The 22792-nt window shown below is 48.8% G+C and overlaps 1 protein-coding gene across 1 annotated transcript in view; it reads right to left on the bottom strand.

Annotated features, from left to right (window-relative positions):
- LOC146202859 (protein spaetzle 5-like) overlaps positions 1-22792 on the bottom strand; it is a 130986-nt gene that overhangs the window by 56995 nt on the left and 51199 nt on the right. Inside the window, exon 2 of the mRNA XM_084588383.1 lies at positions 5856-6052. Coding sequence (XP_084444509.1) covers positions 5856-6052 — 197 coding nt within the window. The remainder of the gene's footprint in view (positions 1-5855; positions 6053-22792) is intronic.

Genomic DNA, 22792 nt, shown 5'->3' with positions numbered 1-22792 from the left:
ATCCTTGATTGGGTCTTGCCGAGTCGAAACGTGCTCCTTCGTGCATACGTAATAGTTAAGTTTTCGTGGAAGTAGGGCTGACCGCGTTACCGAGCAGCAAATGGAACATATGATGTGGAGTCGGGCGGCACGCACTTCCTGAAGGAAGCATCAGTCGCGCGAGGCAAAACTCGCAAACGACGCGCGGTAGCCAGTCACATTCATGGTCGTTACGAGCATGGCAACAGGGTCCTGCAAAAATTATATGTGGCCGGCGCTAATCAATCGCAACAGCAAGTAGCTGTCGTAAACCAGAGAACTTTGAAGGGGCCTTAAGTTCAAGCATATAATTGGTTTGATGATTGCCCTTCAAGGATGTCAGATATGAAAATTTCACCAAACAAAGAACGTTTAGATTGGAGGTTATCGCGAACGTCAAGCCACTCTGGGTACTAACCACACTCTTTCTTACGCTTCGAGGAATCGCACAGGGCGAACTGGTGGGCTAGTTTGTAATTTGAGGAATCGCAATTTTTAGACCGGCAACTTTATTGGCTGAGTTTATTCGCGTTAATTTTTTTTATGAGAAAAACCAACGATAGGAACGTGAGGAAAAAGGTACTTTTTTGCTTGGTTCGTTAAATTTGCTGTTCGAACCATGAACGACTGTGTAGAATGCGAACAAAAGACCACAAGAGCAAAAATATGACATTAGCATTCAGCTCGCGTGTGTTTGTCACCTTACACTAGAAACACGATTACGAGCGCTCCGGCGCGAAATACGAAAACCTTCGTTCACATGCTAGATTTTCTGCCGAAGAACAGTTTCCCGCTTTATGCAAACTGAGAAATTATTCCGAGAGACCTAATCAATCTTCCGTTCAACCGAGTGCTACTTTCCACTAAAAGGTTCACGATCGAGCTGCGGCAGAAGTCAGTGAACTTCCTTCGCAACATGAAATTAGTTCCTTTCCTGCTGTTGCTAAATCCTTCGAGGCAACAGTTTGTCAGTACGACTAGCGTTATTTCAAAATGGCTGCTAGTACGGGGAGAAAAGGAAAAGCCACGCCTTCCATGTGCGCTGGATGGAAACCCGTTTCTGCTCAGGAAAACATGGTCGCCATTATCACCGACACCAAGACAAAGCGCCAGCCAGAGGACGAAAACAAGAAGCGCCGTCCTAAGGAGCGCGACAAAAACGATTTTCCTTAACGGAATCACATTCTTGGAGTTCTTTCACTCTTTGCTTTGTTTTATTACATCCTATGCGGCTGCCGCGCCGGCTGTCGCGGCCTGCGGTGAACAGCGGCCGTGTAATAGCTGGCGGACGCGCTCATACGAACAAAATGCGCGCGCAGCCCGGTGGCCGCCCGCTTGGAAGCTTCACGGGCAAGCATGTGTTAAGTTTAAGGAGCAATCGCCTTTGTGATAAGCAGGATAGCAGCAAGGTATTGTTTTCTTTTCTTGGAATCGAGAAGGCAAAACACTTTTGAGTGCTTTTCTAAAGCGAGGAATAGAAGAAGCAAACGTATCTGCGGAAAATTTAGACGCAAATCACTCCATTTTGCCTCTAACAAGCTTTGGTGTAGCTCGGCTTTTACGGCTTAATGTTCCAAAGGGCGCCGCATATTGTCGAGGACTTATGAAAATTTGAACACTTGATGTTCTTTAACGTCTACTGACATCGCACAGTACACGAGCGTTTTGCCGGTTCGCCTCCATCGCAACGCGATCGTTGCAGCAGGGATCGAACCCATCTGACTCAGTAGGAGCCAGAGGCAAGAGTACGGCTACGATTGACTAGGCTTTAAGGTAGGCGAGAGTATAGGTTTACTGAACCTGCACTGTTATATATTATTGGGACAGCGTTAAAGCCCCGTTCACCGAAAATTCCGCGTTGACGTTGTGAGCGCAAAATCACGATCATGGCGCTGGCTGGCGGTAACCGGCAGCTGACTTGGCCCGAGCCCCGAGTGATCGTAGCGCAGCCTGTAATTATACGCTTGGCAGGAGTTGCCAACTCGGGCCTCTCTTCTCGTATGGGAGGGTGATATCAGAATAAGCCTGCCAGGACCCTTGCATTCACGTTTCCCCAGGCCACGCAGGCACGTTTTAACAGCTTGGTTAAAGCGAGGCTTTGTCAGGTAGTAGCCTACGCTATTGCGCCATACCCTAAACGCAGAGCTTAAGTGTCCCCCGTAATATTTGCTCCATGCTCCAGGGCATCCAACTCCACTTACTTCAATTTGACGCGAGTATAGTGCAGATTTCGCCTCTTTGACACTGCAATCGGCAGCGAGACGGAATCTAAGTGTTTTCGAAACGTTTTACATGCGCTACTGGGGAGGGGAATGTGCGCCACTCTGTGTGCGGCAAACCCGAACAGAGACGGTCTTGTCTCGGCTCTTCGTCGGCGAATGGGCGCATTTGTCGGACACAATCATCCGCGCACGACGGCGTAACTCTGTCACCTAAGGAAGACATTAGATTTGAACTGAATGTTAGAATTCAGCTCAGAAAACAATTCTGTGCGTCATTTATGGTGCAGTTCGCTTGACACCGCTCAGAACCCTGCACCACAAACGGGTAGACCATAATTTCGCCACTATTGGTGATCGTAAGTGGCGACACACACATCAATTCCCAGGTGGAGTATATGTAATGGAACGATGGTGGACGTCACACATGATAGACCAGATGGTGGGCTGCATTGTATGGGGGTAGCTAAGAAATTCACGTGGTAGCTAAGAAATTCTTCGGAATGCTGTAGCTATGATCACGTGAGTTGGCCGCTATCTTGAATCTGAGAGCGACGGATCGAGAAACGGACGAGAAACCGGGAAATGTAAGTAGTAAGAGCTGACGCTCTTAAAGATGGCAGTGAAAGCAAATATTAATGCACGGAACTTAGCACGCGTCCATCTTTTGCGTAGAGAAGAAGTAATGGAAGCAAAGGAGTAGCATGAGCCTATTATGCAGGCTGTTCGCGCACGGGCGGCACGGACTGTATAGTTCGCCTTTCGAACTAAGCGCGTATAGTTTAGAATGCTTGCGTTGCAAAGACGCGGCCACAGGTGAAACCTGTGCCCAGCACGTGCCCTTCTAACTACGGGAGAGCTCTTGAAATGAATTGGTTACCCGGAACGCGTTGGGTGCGAAACGAGGCGGACGATATGATTCTGGCTTTCGTTTGCAATGATGCAATGCTTGTTTGTGGCGCGTCTTAATATGTTCGTCCTGCAATTGTCGCGAACATCACCCGCGGGCTATCCTTTACGAGCCCCTTTTACCTTTACCCACCGCTGTGGCTCAATAGATGGAGCGCTCGGCAGTTGAACGCTTGGGACACAGGCCCAGCAGTGGCGGTCGCGTTTCTTTGGAGGTGGAACGCTTAAGGCGCCCGTGCACTGTGCGATGTGCACGGGCGTCGGTAAAGACGCGCCGGTAAAAGAAATTTATCAGAAGCTTTTCGCTGCGGTGTTCATTTTTCTTTCACTTCTTCTGCCACCCTTTTCCCCACGGCGCAGTTAGTTTGGTTTGGTTTGGTTTATGGGGTTTAACGTCCCAAAGCGGCTGAGGGTATGGGAGACTCCGTAGTGGAAGGTTGCGGAATTTTCTACCACCTGGGATTCTTTAACATGCACTGTCACCGCAAAGCACACAAGCGCCTAGCTTTTCGCCTCCATCAAAAAGCGGCCGTCGCGGTCGGGATTCGATCCCGCATCCTTGGACAGTAGTCGAGTGCCCTAACCGCTGTACCACCGCGGCGGGGATGGCGCAGAGTAGTGTGCCCTTAGTAACGGCATCCTTCATTCCCTCGAAACCAAGTTTTTTTTTTCTTGTACGGAAAACATGGCTTGCACGTACCGCGTGACTTTATAACTACTGCTCTTCATTTAAATCCTGAACGAAAATTTATTTCAAATGCCTGTGCATTTGAACAGAAAATGAAACCTGGGTGTTAGAGACTACACTGTTTTATGTTGCTTCTGATACTTGCCACACTCTCTTTTTTTGTGTGTGTGTGTCATAAGCTTGGAATAGCAATTTTTCGCGTGCAGATTGACCTCTATTATTTTTTTTTCAGAAAAGGCGTAAAAAAACTCCAGCCTTCCATACCACAACGACAGCTTGTTGCTACGAGACTTTTCGATAAACGCTGAATGGACTCCTTTATGTTTTCGCAGTGCACCATGGCAATCACGCAGCGGTGAAGTTGCCGTGGGCTGAATCAAGCATCGAGACACCGTAACGCAGAAATCGCATGCGATTGGCGTTGCCTGGCAGCAGAGGAGGAGGCCTGCGTTGCGACTAACAGTTTAGCACCCCGAGAAAGCGGAAGGATTTCCGGTGCGCTTCATGCTTGGTCACCGTCTTCGTAACTTACGACGCACCGTGAATTACGAACCCAGAACCATCAGGAATAGAGGGAGAGTGAGAGATGAAGCAAGCAAAGAGAAATAAGCAAAGAAACATCGCTTCCCGCAATATATACGTGTCTACGGGTGCGCAGGCGGACAGCCGCAGTGTTGAGCAACGCCTATACTCGAACGCACGTTCTTCCGAAGTTACGCCAGCGGTCCTTCCTTCCTTTTACGGTGGTAGCCGCACTGAGAAAAACCGAGCGAATAAGCGCTCGGAAACTACTACTGGCGAGCGCGTGTTTGCGACTTCGGGTCACGGACACAGCGACGGCGGTGCGCGGATGATGAAGAGCCGCGCGACGGAGGCCCCTCGGATGTGGAACAATAACGGCGCGGCCGTTTCGAGTGGTGTAACGACCTCCGCGGGCACTTAAGAGTTGCTCCTTGCATAGCCGTGCGCCGAGTAGGCGATAAAGAACTCTCCGCCGGCCGCGTGCTATGGTAGTAGCCGCGAAACTCATTACGCGACGTATCCCTCTCTTAGCCCGTCGTCTCCAAGTCATGTCGAGCTATGAGAACTCAGTGTGCGGCACGTGGCAGTGCTCGTGCACAAATATCGCTCGGGATAATTGCTGTTTAGCCAGTTTTTGCCAGTGTATGTTTTTTGGGGGGGCTTTCACTTAATCCTGATTCGGTGAAACATAAAGACGACCTGCCGAATGAACGAGCTCCCTTTGGCAACCCACTGCGAGCAGTAAACGGCCGCAGAGTAACGGGCTCCACGCTCGCAATACATTCTATGCGAACAGGCACTGAAGGCTCTGAAGGCACCATAGCTACAGAGTAGCGACAGCAGAGTTACATTTCTTTGTAATAATAATAAATAGCAGCGGTTCGAGTTTTGAACATATAAGGCAGTATAGTGAACTCGTTTTCGGACTCTCACAGTAACAATAAATGCATTTGATCTGACAGAATTAACTGTGTGCGTAACAAACCTCGAACGAGACCACGCCGTTCGCGAAAAAAAAGAAACAAAGCAGTTTCTTTTTATTAAGAAAGCAATACTACTCTAGGTTCTGAGCCTTCAGCGTAGCGCGGCGCTAGCCACGTCTTACCCACGTGACACTGTGACGTCACACCCCACGTGAGACACAGGCTGGCAGGAGTTGCCAACTTGGGTCTCTCCTTTCACATGGGACGGTTATGTCAGAATCAGCCTGCTAGGACCCTGGCATTCACGTTACTCCTATAGGCCACTAAGGCACGTTCATATCGGTTGGTTAAAGCGGGGCTTCATAGGTGGGCTGAGGAAGAAGAAAAAGAGAAAAAGAACGCTCGGTCACCCGCAGCAAATGCTTTCGCTCAATATTTGGCTCAGCAGCGTTAATCCCTTGTAATTGTTTTTCCTGATGTCTGATGCAACGTGCAAGTTTCCTTCCTCGACGGTTATAAGCGTCGCATGCTGCACTAACTATCAGCGTGGGGCATGCAGAGAAGTACAGCGCTTACTTTGGGTAGCCGGGGAGACTTTCACAGAAACTGCTGTCTTGAAGACAGGAAGTGTTCAGCTTGTGCAAGCTGGGCAGTGGCTTGCGCGGGGGCGGGCTGCGATGGATGGAGATGTTGGCGAAGCGGGTCCTGCCTTTGGACGGAGTAACGATTGGCACGCACAGGCACTCCCTGGAGCACGCGAACACGATCGCCACCTGGGGTGAGGTAATGGCGGACGTTAGTACAGGTCGTGCAGTGAACGGCCGCCAGATACCAGAGCCGAGTGAGTCATGGCGCTCTCTTGGCCGTGCGTTGCTTTAAAATAACTAAACTCGACGGAAAAATGGCAAGACTTTGTGGTTGTGATTATACCCGGACGAAGTGGCCTCGCGCGGTGCAGAAAGCTTGACAAGGCAAGAGACTTTACGAAATTGCGGACGAAACATTGCGACAGTGGGGAACTATTATGTAAATCCAAGAGAGTGTGCGGCGCATATAAACGTGGTAATGACGATACGAACAACCGAAAGGACAATTTCCCGACACAGAGTTTCCTGCGGAACTCTCGTAGCCCACTAATACATGAACTGGGGCTGGCCTGGAGAAATAATAAATATTACTGGCCCCTGTCACGTTCGTCGAGTATGGCGCAAGGACCTCGGTAATGTTGGACCGAGGGGGCAACCAGCGGTTCCTCATACGAAGAGCGTCCATCGCTCAAGACCCCATCCCATAAGCCATTCCACGTTATGGTATGGTGAAACAGTTTTATCTCCTTCTCCGTCTTTTTGCTTCAAAAGACATATTCTTGTTTAACGTTCTGCTTGAATACTTAGTGCAGGCAGTGATCCGCAGCAAGTATCATGCTTAAGTTAGCCAGGTTCCGTTTCCGGAGCCCCTTGAACGACTAGCTACCTAGAGCGCGCTCACTGAAGCGCAATGGCTTACGTGCCAGATGATGGACTTACTAACATCTCCTGTTTGCAAATACCCTGAGGCCAGCGGATGCGCGCGGCGTGGTGGGCGCGCAACCTTGATAACGCAACTGTTGGTAACTGCCTTGATAGGCAAATGCGCTTTTTTTTTCTAGTCGGGTCATTTAAAGAATCTGACCGTTTCTTAGCTGTCTGACTGCACGCAATATCGTCATAATGTAGGGACCTGATGGCTTGAGCCGCTCTAACGGTGACTATGCATGACAGTGCACCTTACAAGGTTACGTCTGCGGTATAGCCGGGCCACCTGTCATGTCAACAACTGTAAAAATAGCGCGAAGTGTTGGCCGAACATACGCCGCCTTATGTAGCACTAATTATAGTCCGAAAATATTTAGCTACAGGAATTGAATTTAACGTGCTGCAGAAGCTGAAAACTAAAGCGAAAATGCGCACTGAGTGAGAGACAAAATCGTGGCCACGAGCAAGGACGGCGCAAGGGAACAAAATGTTTATATCAGTTGCATTACCCCGTATCGCCTTCACTAAAGCGTCTTTGTTGCTAAAAACATAAATAACCGAGCTGTATGTTTCACTGGAAGGTCGCAATGATTAAGCCTGCGCAGCTGCAAGTAGTCTCTGCCGATAATATAAATCGGTATTAAAAATGATCACAATGAGTGCGCGCTCGTCGAAGGGAGCAGTTAGGTCATAGGGGAGGCAGCGATCATCATCATCATCATCAGCCTGATTATACCCACTGCAGGGCGAAGGCCTCTCCCATATTTCTCCACTTAACCCGGTTCTGTGCTAGCTGCATCCACTTGACCCCTGCGAACTTCTTAATCTCATCCGCCCACCTAACTTTCTGCCGCCCCCTGCTACGCTTTCCTTCCCTTGGAATCCAGTTTGTTACCCTCAGCGACCATCGGTTATCCTCTCTTCGCACTACATGTCCTGCCCATGTCCATTTCTTCTTAATTTCTACTAGAATGTTGGTAACTTGAGTTATTTCTCTGACAACACCGAGGCAGTGATACTCGTACGAAAATCATCGAGTTAAATACGGCGACAACACCGATACAAGCTGAGGTGGATGATCCTATATTTCGCTTTAGCATTAAACATTACTTGTAAAGGTGGCATTTTTGTTTTCCTGTCGCCATTTGTACCGGGCCTTGTGAAAATGAGGTACGCGGTTCGCATTGTTCGCAATCAGATATGGCGAGTCCTCATTCGCAAAGATAATAAACGAAACAAAGCACGCAGGTTTGTTCGCTAAATTGTGCACTGAATCCCGTTGCATAAAGCTACATAAACGATTTGCCCATGCCATTAAATGCACGCGGCGGATGCTGTTGGCGTCAGATAGCTGTGTCGTCGCCATTCGCGCGCTCCTCAGGTTGTTCGCGCCGTGTTCGTCTTCGGAAAAGCGAAGCAGACTGGTATTGCTCCACTTCCCCGGCGATGCAGCTGGACACGAGGCGAACAGGGAGCTGTCGCCATGCGAGGCCAAATTAATATAGTGAATCACACCGACAGCAGGCGAACGTTTTCCTGCACGAGACACTGCAGTTGCACCTGCTTTGATGTACGAATTTTGTGACGTAGAGGAGGCGTGTTGTTGACACGCTGCCTGGGTACACAGAGTGGATAACGATGGCTTCAACAGGAAAACTCGTGAACGGGATGAGAAACGAGCGCCTGCGCCGAGCTGAGCATGCCGACTCATCTAAACGACACCTGGAAAAAAAGTTTCCTGCCGCGTCAGAGCACTCTTCTTACCAAGTGGTGCTCGAGCACGGCGCTTCATACCCTGGTCGCGAAGACATTTTATACCCCATGAAGATATTTTCTCTAGGAAAACAATTCCGCACCAACACAGCGCGGCTGTCGAACACGTGGTAATGACACGGGCAATGTATCAGGAAGTTGGTGCAAACCAACGAGGTATTGACCGTGCGAATACGTCTAGTAGCGAACAGAAATAGGTTAATACTGAAGAAAATCGTAGAAGCTGAAAGCTGCGACGAGGTTCAGACACCAAACTTATGCTTTCGAGTGGTTAGGACACTCGACTACTAAGGCTGAGGATGCGTGTTTGATCCTTCCCGGCAGCCGCGTTTTGATGGCACCGAAATTCAAGGAGCCCGTGTGCTGTGAACCTTACATAGGTGAACGAAATTATCCTGAGCCCTCCACAACGGTATTTATCGTAGTCCGAATCACTTTTGGGACGTTAAATCAAAATCCAAACCACTACCACCATCGACTCCTAATCCCCGCCCCCCTCCCCCCACACACACGCATGCTATTAGGCATAAGGTAAGTACGAAAGAAAATAGGCACCATCAGCCCCTTTTTTAAATGGTATCGCGTGAGCGTAGACTACCTGGCGCAACGGCGCGCCGAGGAGAAGGAGAAAGGAAATCGGGAGAGGTGAGAGCTAGCATGCGCGTCGATTAGTGGCGCCGGTCATGCAGCGTTTGTTCAGTGTTCTATTGTTTGTTTTGACTGAGGCGAAGGCATAACGTTACAAGCACGACGCTATCGGCCACGGTTGAGCCTGCGGACAGCGCCCCGAGGAATGCACCGATATGAGAATCCTCTAGAACTAGTTTTAAGTTGCGGGTATTACCGGTTCCTTGTGCTCGTTAGGTTGATCATTGCAAATGAGTGCTCTTTCCACAAATCATCAGCACTGCATGAGGTGGATAAAAACAAGCCGTAGCTTTTCGGGGCTCCCTTGCGTTGCAGCCGATTACGGACAGTGGTTGATTCGTATTGTCAGGAGAGCCCAGGAGGGGACGCGCACTGCTGCAGAAGGAATTGTGGGCGTGTTCTTGTCCTTGCACTGTTTTGTCTTCTCCTTTGTCTCTTGCCGCACTGCCGGCCAGTCGATGCTCGAGTGATACTTTTAAAGGAGTTACAGACTGTACACACTCATAAGGCAGAAGTGCAAAACTCTCATATCGAGGTCAAACATAAGCCAGGCACTCGGTATCGACGATTTCAGTGCTTATAAGTACTCCATGGCGCATAGGCTCTGATAGCTGGCACATGCTGGTTTGAAGCGAGCTTTTCTTTCGCGCCTTATGTCAGTGTCCGCCGGGCGCTAGCGCATTCGTAAACATGGAACCGGTTCACAACCTGCTACGCCTCGACATTGGCTCGGGCAATTACTAGAGCCTCAACTGCGTCCGCGCGTGCACTGTATATGCAAACGAGCACCATCAAAAGCATGAGGGCAAACGCTCTCCGCAAGCTGATAGCGCGCGCTGTACGGCGAATATCTCAGACCCGCGGAAAAGATCTCAGAAGGGGACGCCCGCGAAACTGTGCGCCGTTATGCGCAGTCATCTCCTTAACGTTTGCCTGCGCAGATTTAACCGAAAAGCAGGACCTGGTAGAACGTGGTGCGAGCAAACAGAAGCACACGGCAAGCCCGGCCGGAAAGGAATATCTCTTTCCGGGTAGATCAATCGGAGCTCCGCTCAGGCCGGACCGAGCAGCGTAACGGCTCCGAATTCGGCGATCCGCGATTTGGTAATGATTCCCATAAAGGAGGCCGAGCTAAGTCAATAACAGCGGCCGGTCTCCTCGTTACTAGCTTCCGTGAAAGCGCCAGTAATCAAGAAAGTCGAGTGCGGCGTATCCTGTACTTTTTCTCCTTCTTCGAAGAGCGTCGGAGGCAATCGCGCGCGTTGACACGCTGCTTGCCTAGGCGCGCGGCCGCGGCGGCAATCTGCGGGGCGCGCGTGGAAGTGCGCGCCTCCTCCGCGGGACGAGGGCCTTAATGAACTTGGCAAGTGTCGTTATGGCAGAAGCCAAAACATAAAGCGCATGTAATGGGCGCGAGGGTTTGTAATCAAAGCAGCAGAAACACTACAGTCCGCGCCATGTAAATAATGGCGCCGTGGCGGCCCATACGCTAAGGGCGACGACAGCCTTATCGTTTGATTTCACTCGGTTCATTTTGCGCCGCACGGAGACGGCGTTCGTATAGCAACTCTGCGGTTTTCCGTTAAGCTCTTATCGATCGGGTATGACCTCAGTTTAATAGACGCTGTTAGCTCTGAAAAATATGCATTTATTGTTTTTTTTTCTTTTTTCCCCTTCCCTTTATGGTCACGATTTAGTCTACGCCGGCGTTCACGGACGCCGACACAACGCCTGCCCCTTGCCTTGAAGATTACGTTGAAGCGGTTGGCAACGAGTAATTCCTTAAACCTCCCAAGCGGGTCAACTAGTATGTGAGCAGTGGGTGATTTCAGCGGCTATAAAGAAACAAGTGTGAATATGTCTGTAACCGTAAACCCTCAGGCGTTCGGCATCTGTGCGGCTACTCGCTTAAGTGCAATCACGCCGAATGTGCAGTGCCCAGACTTACCACAACAGCCATGACCGAGTCGAAGAACACGATCCGTTAGCTCAAGTATGCTGCTACTGCCAAGGGACGTGACCAGCTCATGCCATGGTTTGGTTTGCGAACCGTCAGAAGATCAAGGACAGTGAACAGGGGCTCCGAAACTATATTTTGATAGTGAAAGGGGCGGGGGGGGGGGGGGGGGGGGTGGAGAAGGCTTCTAGTGAGTTTTGTTTATTTATCGAATTAGGTGTTTATAAAATATTTTTATTTTCATTTTTCAATATATTGCTACGCATATGCCATTGATGAGGACGAAGATGGATAACGGAGCGAGAGACGACGAAGTTGAAGAAACGGTTGGTGCTTACCAGAACACAACAAGAACAACAACATCTTACGTCTGTCAACAGCTGTTGTGCTTTCCCGAGCTAACCTTCTGCCACGTATCCTCACGAAAATTCGCCACCCTCCTATCTTTAATGGCGACGATAACCCAGACGTTGACGATTGGGTAGATGAGTATGAGCGCTGCAGCAGGAACAACCAGTGGGACGCAACCTTCATGCTTGCTAACATCATCTTCTATTTGGCGGGAACAGCTCGAACATGGTTCCAAAATTACGAACAAGAGCTCGTTACCTAGTACATCTACAAGCAGAAGCTTCATGACTTGCTCGGGAAGCCTATTGGGCGGGCTCTGGCTGCGAAATCGGAACTTCCTTCTCGTGCCCAATCCCCACCCAGTCCTACCCTGCCTACATTCAGGACGGGCTTGCGTTGTGTCACAAGATCAACAGCTACATGCTGGACAGTGAGAAGATAGGGCATAACCTCAAGGGTATTGCGGATGATGCGTTCAACATCCTATCTGCACGAATTGCTATACCGTCGACTCGGTGCTTCAAGTCTGCCGAAAATTCGAGCAGGCTAAACAAAGACGTCCGGTACATCGCTTTGAGCGTCTTCCGAACACGGCGGCTACATCATCCTGCGATGACCTGGCCCCTTTGCATCAGCCCTCCCATCCCACGACCGTGATTCGGATCGTCCGGAGAGAACTTGAGGTCCTAGCTCCTGCACCACTCCCGTCTTCGCTGCCCGACACTGTGGTCATGATACAGGCCACTGTCCGCGAACTTGCAAAAGTCGGCCTCTCCTCCAGCCTCCTTCCGCCCCCGCCACCATCGAACCCTTAAGTAGCTGCAGCAACCACCAGCCCAGCCTCGCAACGTCACTACCTTGGTCACAATCCTGCAGAGTGGCGCACCTCAGACGACAGGCCAATCTGTTTCATTTGCTGTCGAGCCGGCCACACTTCGCGTTATTGCAGAAGCCATACCTTCCCCACCCCTCGCTCTTATTACAACGCAGACCGTCGGTACTACTATGGACCTCGACGCTTCGCTGCCCAACCAAAGGAGTCCCGCCCCGCCTATGATGGACCTGCGCACTTTCCTCCTCAACCAGATGAGCCTCGCACCGAAACGGTCCTTACTGCTCGTCGCTCCAGCCGATTTCCATCTCCCCGGGCTCGTCGATCCCGTTCAGCGGTACCTGGTCGCAGCTGGTACCCATAATACGCCGGTACCTACTCGGGAAACTAGCGAATGCAGCGCCCGGGAGTGACGCTGCATTACCGACCCGGACTGCCAATTCGGTACTAACCCCCGTACCTAGACGTAACTTTATTGATATTCTTGTGGATGGAGTCCCAATTTCTGCATTTATTGACACTGGCGTCCACATTTCTGTCCTCAGTTCCTCGCTCCGCCGACGCCTCAAGAAAGTCCTCACGCCCGCTACCTCATCTACCATCCGTGTTACGGATGGCAACACAGCTACTGTTATTGGTATGTGTACTACACGAATTGGAATTGCCGGCCGCCACATCGCTGTGCTATTTACAGTCGTCACCAGTTGCCCCCAAGACGTTATACTAGGCCCCTACTTTTTAACTGCACACTGCGCTCTCATTGATTGTTCTTCTGGACTGCTTTATCTAGAGCTGCCGCTCTGTCCTGACCAAAAAGCTCATGAAACTTCAACGCTCCGTCTTCGCTCCGCTGCATTTACTCGCCTGCCACCTGTAGCCGCTGTGTACATGTGGTCATGTCGCCTTTTCTCCCCATTCCTGATGGCGACTGAGTTGTTTCCCCCTTAACCGACGTGATTCTGCAGCGTAGCATAGCTCTCCCTCACAATATCGTGCACGTCGCGAATAACCACACTTATATTCCAGTCCTGAACTTCGGATTTTTTTGTACAAGTTCTTCCTGGGGGCATTTCTCTCGCCTAATTGACCCGACGGTCTGACTTCAATGTGTTTGCACTTTTACCTGACTCTACTGCTGGAGAATCGACAAGATCTGCCCCGTCCCCGCCTACGGAGGCCCGCATATCAGGAATGGTTGCTCCTCACTTGTGTCCTGATCGTGCTCAAGCACTTACTGGCCTTCTGACTTTGTACAGTGACATTTTTGATTTTGGTAACAGACCCTTGCGACAAACGTCCCTCGTTACTCATTGCATCGATACCGGAGACGTCAGCCCAATTCACAGAAGACCTTACCGAGTCGCCATTTCTGAACGTCGCGTCATACAAGTTGAAGTGGACAAGATGTTGGCAAGAAACATTATAGAGCCTTCCAGTAGCACCTGGGCGTCACCTGTCAGGCTTGTTAAAAAGGACGATACCTGGAGGTTCTGCGTTGATTACCGACACCTCAACGAAGCTACAAAGAAGGACCTTTACCCACTCCTCAGGATAGATGATTCCCTCGACTGCTTACACGGTGCCAGTTATTTCTATTCTATTGATCTTCGTTCCGGTTATTGGCAGATCGCAGTCGACGAACGGGACCGACAGAAGACCTCCTTAGGTCTCTCCCGATGGCCTGTACCAATTCAAGGTGATGTCTTTTGACCTGTGTAATGCGCCCGCTACATTCGACCATATGATGGACTCTCTTCTACGCGGTTTCAAATGGACGACGTGCTTATATTATCTCGATGACGTCATCGTCTTTTCTTCGACCTCCGAGAGCCATTTTCACTGTCTTAATGCCACTCTTGGAGTCTTCCAAAGAGGTGGCCTCCATCTGAATTCAAAGAAGTGTAGTTTCGGCTGACGTGAACTCAAGGTACTCGGACACTTGGCCGACGCCCGCGGCGTTCAACCCAACCCCGACAAAATTCGTGCTGTAAGTGCATTTCCTACACCCCGCTGTATCAGTGACGTTCGTAGTTTTCTTGGCCTTTGCTCGTATTTTCGGCGGTTTTTTCCCAACTTTGCGGAGACCACTCGTCCACTCTCCCTTCTTCTGAAGAGCGACATTGTATTTTGCTGGGGCCAAGAACAATCTCAAGCCTTTTCTGCGCTCATCGCAACCCTCACTAACCTGCCCGTCCTGGCACGCTCCAACCCCTCAGCACCAACGGAGGTAACACCGACGCCAGTGGTCACGGTATTGGTGCCATTCACGGCCAATAGCAGACGGGCCGCACTAGCGTCATTGCTTATGCCAGTCATCTCCTTTCAGCGGCTGAGCGGAATTATTCGATCACAGAACGTGAGTGTTTAGCCCTTGTGTGGGCCATGACAAAGTTTTGTCCTTGCTTGTTTGGCCACCCGTTCTCCGTCATCCCCGACCGCCACTCCTTATGTTGACTTTCTACGCTGAAGGACCCTACTGGTCATCTCGGGCGTTGGGCGCTGCATTTTCAAGAATACACTTTTTCTGTCGTCTACAAGTCCGGCCGGATACATACTGATGCCGACTGTCTGTCCCGCAACCCGATAGATCCGCCGCCTGAAAGCGAGTGTGACAATGACACCTGTGTGCTGTCCATCTGTGATCTTTTAAACTTCGCCAGGAGCAGCGCTTAAATCCCAAGCTTTGCGCAATTATCAACCGCTTCAGCACTGATCACCCTGAAGCCACCCTTGCTTTGTTTGTGCTCCACAACGGGACTTTATATTGGCGGAATATGCGACCAGATGACGCTGAGCTTCTGTTCGTAGTCCCCGACCACCTACGTGCCACCGTTCTTCCGCAGCTGCACGACGCGCCCACTGCGGGTCATCTTGGCGTATCTCGTACGTACGACAGCGTCCGCCGGCGCTTCTTTTGGCCAGGCCTCTACAGCTCTGCTCGTCGTTACGTGGCTTCTTGTGACAGGTGTCAGCGACGGAAGAAGCACTCGGTTGTGCCTGCTGGATCCTATACAGCCGATCGACATCCCAATAGACCCAGTTTCCCGAGTTGGCCTTGATCTCCTCGGGCCTTTCCCTCTGTCTGCTCAGGGGAATAAATGGATTGCGGTGGCTGCAGACTATACTACGTGCTACGCTGTTACAAGAGCGATACCGACCACCTGTTCAACTGACGTGGCTGCGTTTATCCTCCACGATGTTATCCTGCTGCACGGTGCCCCACGCCAGCTGCTCACTGATCGTGGCCGTTGCTTTCTTGCTCGAGTAGTCGAAGGAATTCTCTGATACTGCTCCATTAAGCATTCCTTCGCCGCTTATCATCCACAAACGAACTGCCTTACCGAATGCCTCAGTCGCACACTCACGGTCATGCTGTCAATGTATGTATCGGCTGATCACCGTGACTGCGATATTACTTTATCGTTTGTAACCTTTGCGTATAATTCCTCCCGACACGATATAATGGGCTTCTCGCCCTTCAATCTTCTGTTCGGCCGTGACTCTTCTCTTCTGTTTGACAGCGTACTGCCTGGATCAGCTAATGCAAGTTCCTATTCATGACGCCATATCCCGAGTTGACGCCACCCGTTTTATTGGTCGCCGCCGACTGGATTCCTCCCAAAAGTCTCAAAAACGCCGCCATGATTCTTGTCATCGGGATGTCCACTGTTCTCCGGACTCTCTCGTCTTAAATGGACTCGCGCTCGTAGAGTTGGGCTCTGTGAGAAGCTCTTGCCGCGCTACACAGGTCCCTACCGTGTTTTACGGCCAGTCACTTCCGTGACATACTAGATCACTCTTGTGCACCCACACCGACAGTTCGATATGCCACGTACCGAAATCGTTCATGTCGCTCGCATGAAACCGTACCACTCCAGTTGTAGTTCCCCGACGTAGTACGCACCGGGACTGTGCTTTCGTGGCGGAGTAATGTTACGTATATGCCACTGAAGAAGACGACGATGGATAACAGAGAGAGGCAACGAAGCTGAAGCAACGGTTGGTGCTAGCCAGAACACTTACGTCTGTCATTAGCTGTAGTGCTTTTCCCGAACTAAACTTCTGCCACGTATCAATATGTGAGTTTCCAGAGGGATATTTGTTATTTTTTTATAAAGCCTAAATTTATATGGGTAGCTTTTTAACCAAGTTCACAAGGCCAGTCAAGGGCTTCATTTTGGACATGGTTGACCTCAGGTTCCTCAAACGAAATGCCTCATGACTGACTACAAAGCAAGCCAGGCGAGCCCCACTATATATGATTTACATTAATCATGTCCTAGAAATTAAAGTTTGTCTGAAATATGAGTGCAAGTAGTTGGAGGCTATCGGGGCGCTCTCTCCTCGAGAGCAATGTTGAGGGAAGGGAGGGGAGGGGGTGATATTGGAAGGCAACCACTTTCCTTGCTCCGTCTACACCGGTGTCTGTAGCGGTGAAAGAGCCGCAGCGGTAAGGCATAATACACGACGTTCTGCGGAAAATAAAAAAAATGACACAGGTTTAGCCAGCCATATATAAGCGCACGTTTACGTACGAGAGCTAGAAGAGTTTTCGGGGTAAATAGGCTGCGTTCGGCCTATTTACTCAGCTACGCCTAATCAAGCTAAATTAGGCTTAGAAAAGTACATCCAGTGCGCGTGCAGAGAGAACCATATTACTGAAATGTGACCTTACAGGCTTAGCTCGGCCTATTAGGTTTAACTAAGTGTAACACTCATTTGCGCTTAAGGAAGGTAATTACACCGGTACGTGTTGAGACACGTTTCGACTTAACTTTCTGTACTGTGCTTCACATATGTAATTTGTGTTCATTAGGCCTAATCAGCTTTAGTACTCACAGCAGTCATGGCCACTCATAACGAGTCTTAGTTTAACCACGTGTAGCAAAGCTAGGCTTTGGTCAGGCTGATGGGAACTGCAATCTGGAAATGAGAGAGACCTGCTGTGCTAAGTTCGAAGTGTTTCCCCACTAAGAGAAGAAGAAATATATTTGAAATCGGACAGGAAAAAATAGGGGTTGCTGTTCACACTAATGCATTTTGTTGCTCATCGAGCTTTACGAGTTGCAAGCATAACTATACGGATAAGAACTTATGTTTTGATCCAAGTGCCACGCACGCAGTTCTAGAGTCCTTACAGACCGTTGCAACGAGGACTCTCTGGGCGTTATCATATCGCCCGCTGGGCTGTCGTGTGCACATGACGTCAGCATGGTGGAAGCGGCAGCCGGTTTGCAACAGCCCAGAGAGGATGCGTTTCGACATCCTCCTCGCCGGATGCAAAAGTATATAATATATGACACAAATGCAGCTTTCTTGAGCATCACTTCCAATTGTAAGGTCACTACGGAATATCGTAAGATAATGTTATAAACATATTGAAGGGAATGGTCTAACCATCCTATACGTAGCGAAATCTTGGTTTTAAAGTTTGCTCTGCGCTCGCACCGTGTAGCGATATTGCTGCATTTTGAACAATAGCAGATTACTCTATACAACAGTCTTGAGAGGAAATATGCGGATATATTGATGGCCATGGCGCATTCATAAGCGAAAAACTTCTTTCGTAAGCAACTTCTGGTGGAAGATCCACTTGTCTAGAATTTCTTTTGTATTCACACGTTGACGTGAGTACAGGATTAAAAATAGTGGAATATAGGATGCGGGGATATAACAAACTGTATTGCTGGCGGTTGCCGAGGGCGCACATCTTGAGCTTTGTACATATAAAATGTTATGAGACTATGAGGTATTAAGTACTAGCGAAAAATTCGTAGTAACGCTCTACAGATTCAAAAGGAACCACAAATGGCAGAAATTGTGTCGACGTCTATAGCTGCTCCTAAGGTCTTAAACGTTCACGGAAAGCGCGCTTGTTCTAACATCCTGCGCCTTGCAGCACTCGCGTACTAACTGTTGCCACTGCACGCATTTCTTTAAAATCGCAAGGAAAACACAAGTTCGGAACATGAACCGAGGATAACTATGTTTTGGGACGGTTTGTGAAAATTACTTCATAAATTGATGTTATCGCCTTCTTAGCGTTTTGTTAGTGTTATGTTATGGATATGTTGTTATTGCACACAACCTTTACAGCATTTCTTCCAATCGCGGTAGCCTTGGTGAAAATCACCTTGTAAGCACATTCATAGCCGGTGTAGCTACAAGAGTAAACATTGTGTCTTTTTACGTGTACGCTCATCTTTCACTAAAAAAAAAAAGTCCACACGAGGAATATCGTGCGGTAGCAGCGTTTGCCGTGGCTTAGCGTTGCTTGGTCTGCTGAGCCATGAACTTATACGACGCATTGCTGTCCTCGTCGTCAGTCGAGCATGGCGGTACTGTGCGTCAGGCAATCAGTACGACAGTGGGTTATTCCCCATGCTAACCCGATAAAGCAGTCACAAGCTGTTCGAACACGTAAGTGTACGCCGTGCTATGATGCGGGCTTGTCTAAAAGACAGCTATCAATGGGCAGAAAAACTGGGCGTCCATAGGGCAGACTCATGCGTGAGACACCAACGCCCGTCCTCTTCATACTGCACCTAGAGGTCTGGTGTCAAGCCACCCATTGAAAATGAATACCACCCATTCCGGTCTTTATAGGGCAACTTCTGGCAGGTGAGATGAAGAGGACGGGGCTACCGCGATATGCAGTGGTCTAATGCAGTGTCCAGATAAGCTGACCTGTTTGCGTCGGCCTAGATCGACATTCAAGCAGTGAAAAAGGTTTTTGTTCCGTCGGCACTCGAAAAGGTCAAAGTTCAAATTGGCTTCTTATAGTCACACGGCACATCGGCTTTTTTCAACGATGCGAGTCCTAGTGACTCTGTGCTTTTTTAAAAATCCCAGCAAGTGCAGAATGGGCATTAAGATTATTTGAAACCAGTGAAGTTTTTCAGCCGCCATATATGCCAGACGTGCTAAGAGTCGGTGCGACATCACGAGGAACTATTCGTGAAATTGCGATCTTGTCGGGTACGCGCGGTTCTGGCTATTTTCCTCAAAAGGAGAAGAACCTCTAAGGAAATAATACAACTTGATGCTCGAGCTCATGGCGTGTTCCTTTTCAATGCAGCTTTCTTTAAACATTATATAACTTTTTCTTAGTAATTTTGTGCTTTGTGCTCAATAAATCCTGTGTAACATTTTTCCTTATTCGTTGTATCTCATATTTCAATTTGATATTTAATCTATATGTCCCACTCACACAGCACTCCAATGTGAAAATAACCTGTGGGTTATTTGAGTAAATAAATAAATTAATTAATAAAATGCACAATGACAAGAGGCAATAACGGCGACACCAGCTACCAGAAAATGAGATCGGGCTAAGTGGTGGGCATCAGTTGTCACTCCCGAGAGAAATATTTGTGCCATCGGCGGACATGCACTGCCGATGGGTTGGCTGTAACCATGTGCTTTACTAAAAATTTCAGTGGTTTGCACTGTCCTGTAGCGCATTTTCAAGCATATTTTTCTTCGCACACCTTTTGCTCCGAAACTAGCGTACAGTCTTTTGTGCCACTAGACACTTTAAGCTTATTACAATGCCGCAGATCTCGACACTAAGGCGCGTAAAATGCAGCTGAAAATCGCCCTCTTCACATTTCTACCGTAGTGCGAAAAACATAGAGGCCGTAGCAGCCCTATTCCCATTACTTTACGAGTACACTTAGTGAATCTATATCCTGAAAAACTGGGGCTATCATGTTTATGAAGGCGCACATTCCACATTTCCATGCGCCTTTATAATGCGTTCATAATTCTCATACATGGCTTGTAAGACTGGACGATGCGGCAAGGCTGGGGATGGTTTAGACACTGCCTTGAAGCCTGGTTTTGGAGGTCATGATTCATACTTATAGGTCTGTCACCGGTATCGTGTCCTGAGGTGTCACTATAGTTAGTTCTTCTTTACCATGAATGGGAAAAGGCAATCTTGCTACGCTTATACATTGGTGCCCTCAGAGTTTGTGCACCGATTTAATATGTTTGCAGCCTTTTGTGGAGTTTAGCGTTGATTTTTTTTTTTAACAGTCATAAATTTAACTCCACAGCTTAGTACAGTACCGTAGTTCTGTCACATGGCGCTTCGTTTGTGGAATTATTGGCAGAAGTAGCGAATATTAGCCCTAATATTCGATGTGTATTCGTTTCAGTGTTATCACTATTTGATTTGTGTTATATTCGGTAGGGAAGCTTCACTATTCGTATACAATTCCGCAGTGGAGGTGCACTACAGTCGTGCCTCGTTAAGAGGCACGACTGTAGTGCAATTTGGTTTCCACACAAAAACTGTCAATAGAGCGAGTCGTCCGTAAGAACGTATCGTAATTCCCCCCCCCCCCCCCCCCCTCCCCGACACACACACATAAAAAAAACTTCAAGTATAAGGTCTGCTGTAGAGCATAATGTAAGGCAGCGAAGTTGGCTTTAGGAGCTAAGAGATCATTATCCAAGTCACCCCTATGCTTCGAATGCGATGCCATTGAAAGTATTGCGATGCAGTTGCATATTGTTCCCGATGGCGGTTTCATTAATAAATTACTTGACTTCTACTTTCCATCTCCCACGAACCCCTGTCAGCATTTAGTCGGCTGAAAGTTCCTGAATTCAACTTTCTACTAGGCGTGCGCTGCTGTCAGAGTTTTGTTCAATTGAATTCATGCAATATAAAAAAAAAAAAACGCAACTTGCACCGACTGCGCAACTTGGCAGTGTAAAATATGAAACTACAAACGAAAAGTGCGATCAGTCAGTTATTGGCACTACGTTCATGTCAACAAAATATAGAAGAGAAATTATCTTTGAAGCAGTGTAACGATTTGGATTTCATGACTGGCCATGTTAACGCCACAAAAATACATGGACCCTAATGATATCTGTGCATTTTCTCTTTGCCCATTGTCCGGACAGCGAGTTTCCATATTAACGAGACGTAAATGCATGGGAAAAAAGTTTGCTCCCCAGAAAAACTGTCCATAATTCGAGTCGTCCATATTAACGGAGGTCATATTGACGAGGCACAACTATTTGTATTCGATTCGGTTTGGAAAAAGTACTGTTCGCATACCCTTACGCATATGCCTTATAGTCAGTCGGGCTCCCACGATATAGGAACCACCGGCGAAAGCCACTATCACTCCTGTCGCATTTCGTGCTACACGGTCTCACTTCCCGCAGAAATTGTGTAGGAGGCGGATGACACTACGGCCCGCAGTCGTGTCTTTTAATCGGTTCTGTACCCTCTAAGGACTATCTTCATCGTGGCCGCGCTATCTTCATGGAACACTCCATGGCAAACGACTTTGTCTAGCTCTCGTGTTCACCTGTTACCAGGCCGCCGGCACATACCTCGCACTGCCGGTTCATGTTGTTTTTCTACTCAATGCTATCCACGTGGTCCATCGTTAGGGACTCTGTCTTCACATTACTGCGATTAGTAACATTGACACAGGGACGTTATCACGGAATATCTGTGTATTCGCATCGCCGGTGCTCTAATTATTGGCCCGAAGTGACTTGGTTGTTACGTTTCGTCACCGCCGTGACCTTCCTATACGTGTGCGCGAGTTTTCTCCCGTTTCTCAGACTGCGCAAGGTAATAAAAGTCAGCAAAAAAAAGGCGTAATAAACTAATAACTAATATTTAATAACTAATAAAGTAATGATAAATAACGATGACATAAGTGATGCGCGGCTTCCTCCTTGTATCGGTAGGCGGAATTTCGGTGAAGGTTTGTTTCCCAAACGTGGTCGTGGCCGAACTTCTGGGCACTTAATGTAAGAAGGTTCCATTGGGCAAAGTTCGAGCGATAAGTGCAGGCAGAGGGATTGAAGAATGGTCGGCTCGGGACTTTACAGTAATCATAATAACGAAGTCAAAAACAGAAGGTTCTATAAAATCGAAATGGCAACTAGAGTTTTGTTAAACCGACTGCGAGGTCACGACTGGAGCCTTCTTCTCCATCTGATCTTAGACGTCGACGCGGCTGCCCAAGTTCTATACAATCTCCTTTGGCTGCCATAACGCGCAGCTATTGCAGCTGAAACGCCATTATTTGCCGAAGGTGTAACATATACTGGAAACCAATGTGTATTGTAATACAGCGTATAAATCGTTCGCTGTTGATCCCAAGTTTCGATGCGTGGCTCGGATATTTAATCGGCCATCGAATCATAAAGCAAGCCGGAATTCAAATATTGGGCATCTAGATTCTGCGAGTTCAGCAGGGTCAGCGTGCGTTGCACGAATTAACGATACTCGTGCTTGATGTGTATTGTTGAGTTCGTGGACCCTGCTGTTTGCCGGACGAATTCCACCCGGAAACCCGAGCGTTCCCGGCAAGCCGTACCGTCGATAGCGCTGCCTCGGGGCGACGCGTGGCGCCAGCAGCCGGCATTTGTGGCTGCAGCAAACATTTTTCATGGCTGC

This window comes from Amblyomma maculatum, chromosome 1, assembly GCF_055883805.1.
Source record: "Amblyomma maculatum isolate TAMU_Amacu chromosome 1, ASM5588380v1, whole genome shotgun sequence".
NCBI lineage: Eukaryota > Metazoa > Arthropoda > Arachnida > Ixodida > Ixodidae > Amblyomma > Amblyomma maculatum.
This window is presented reverse-complemented; position numbering and strand designations above follow the sequence as displayed.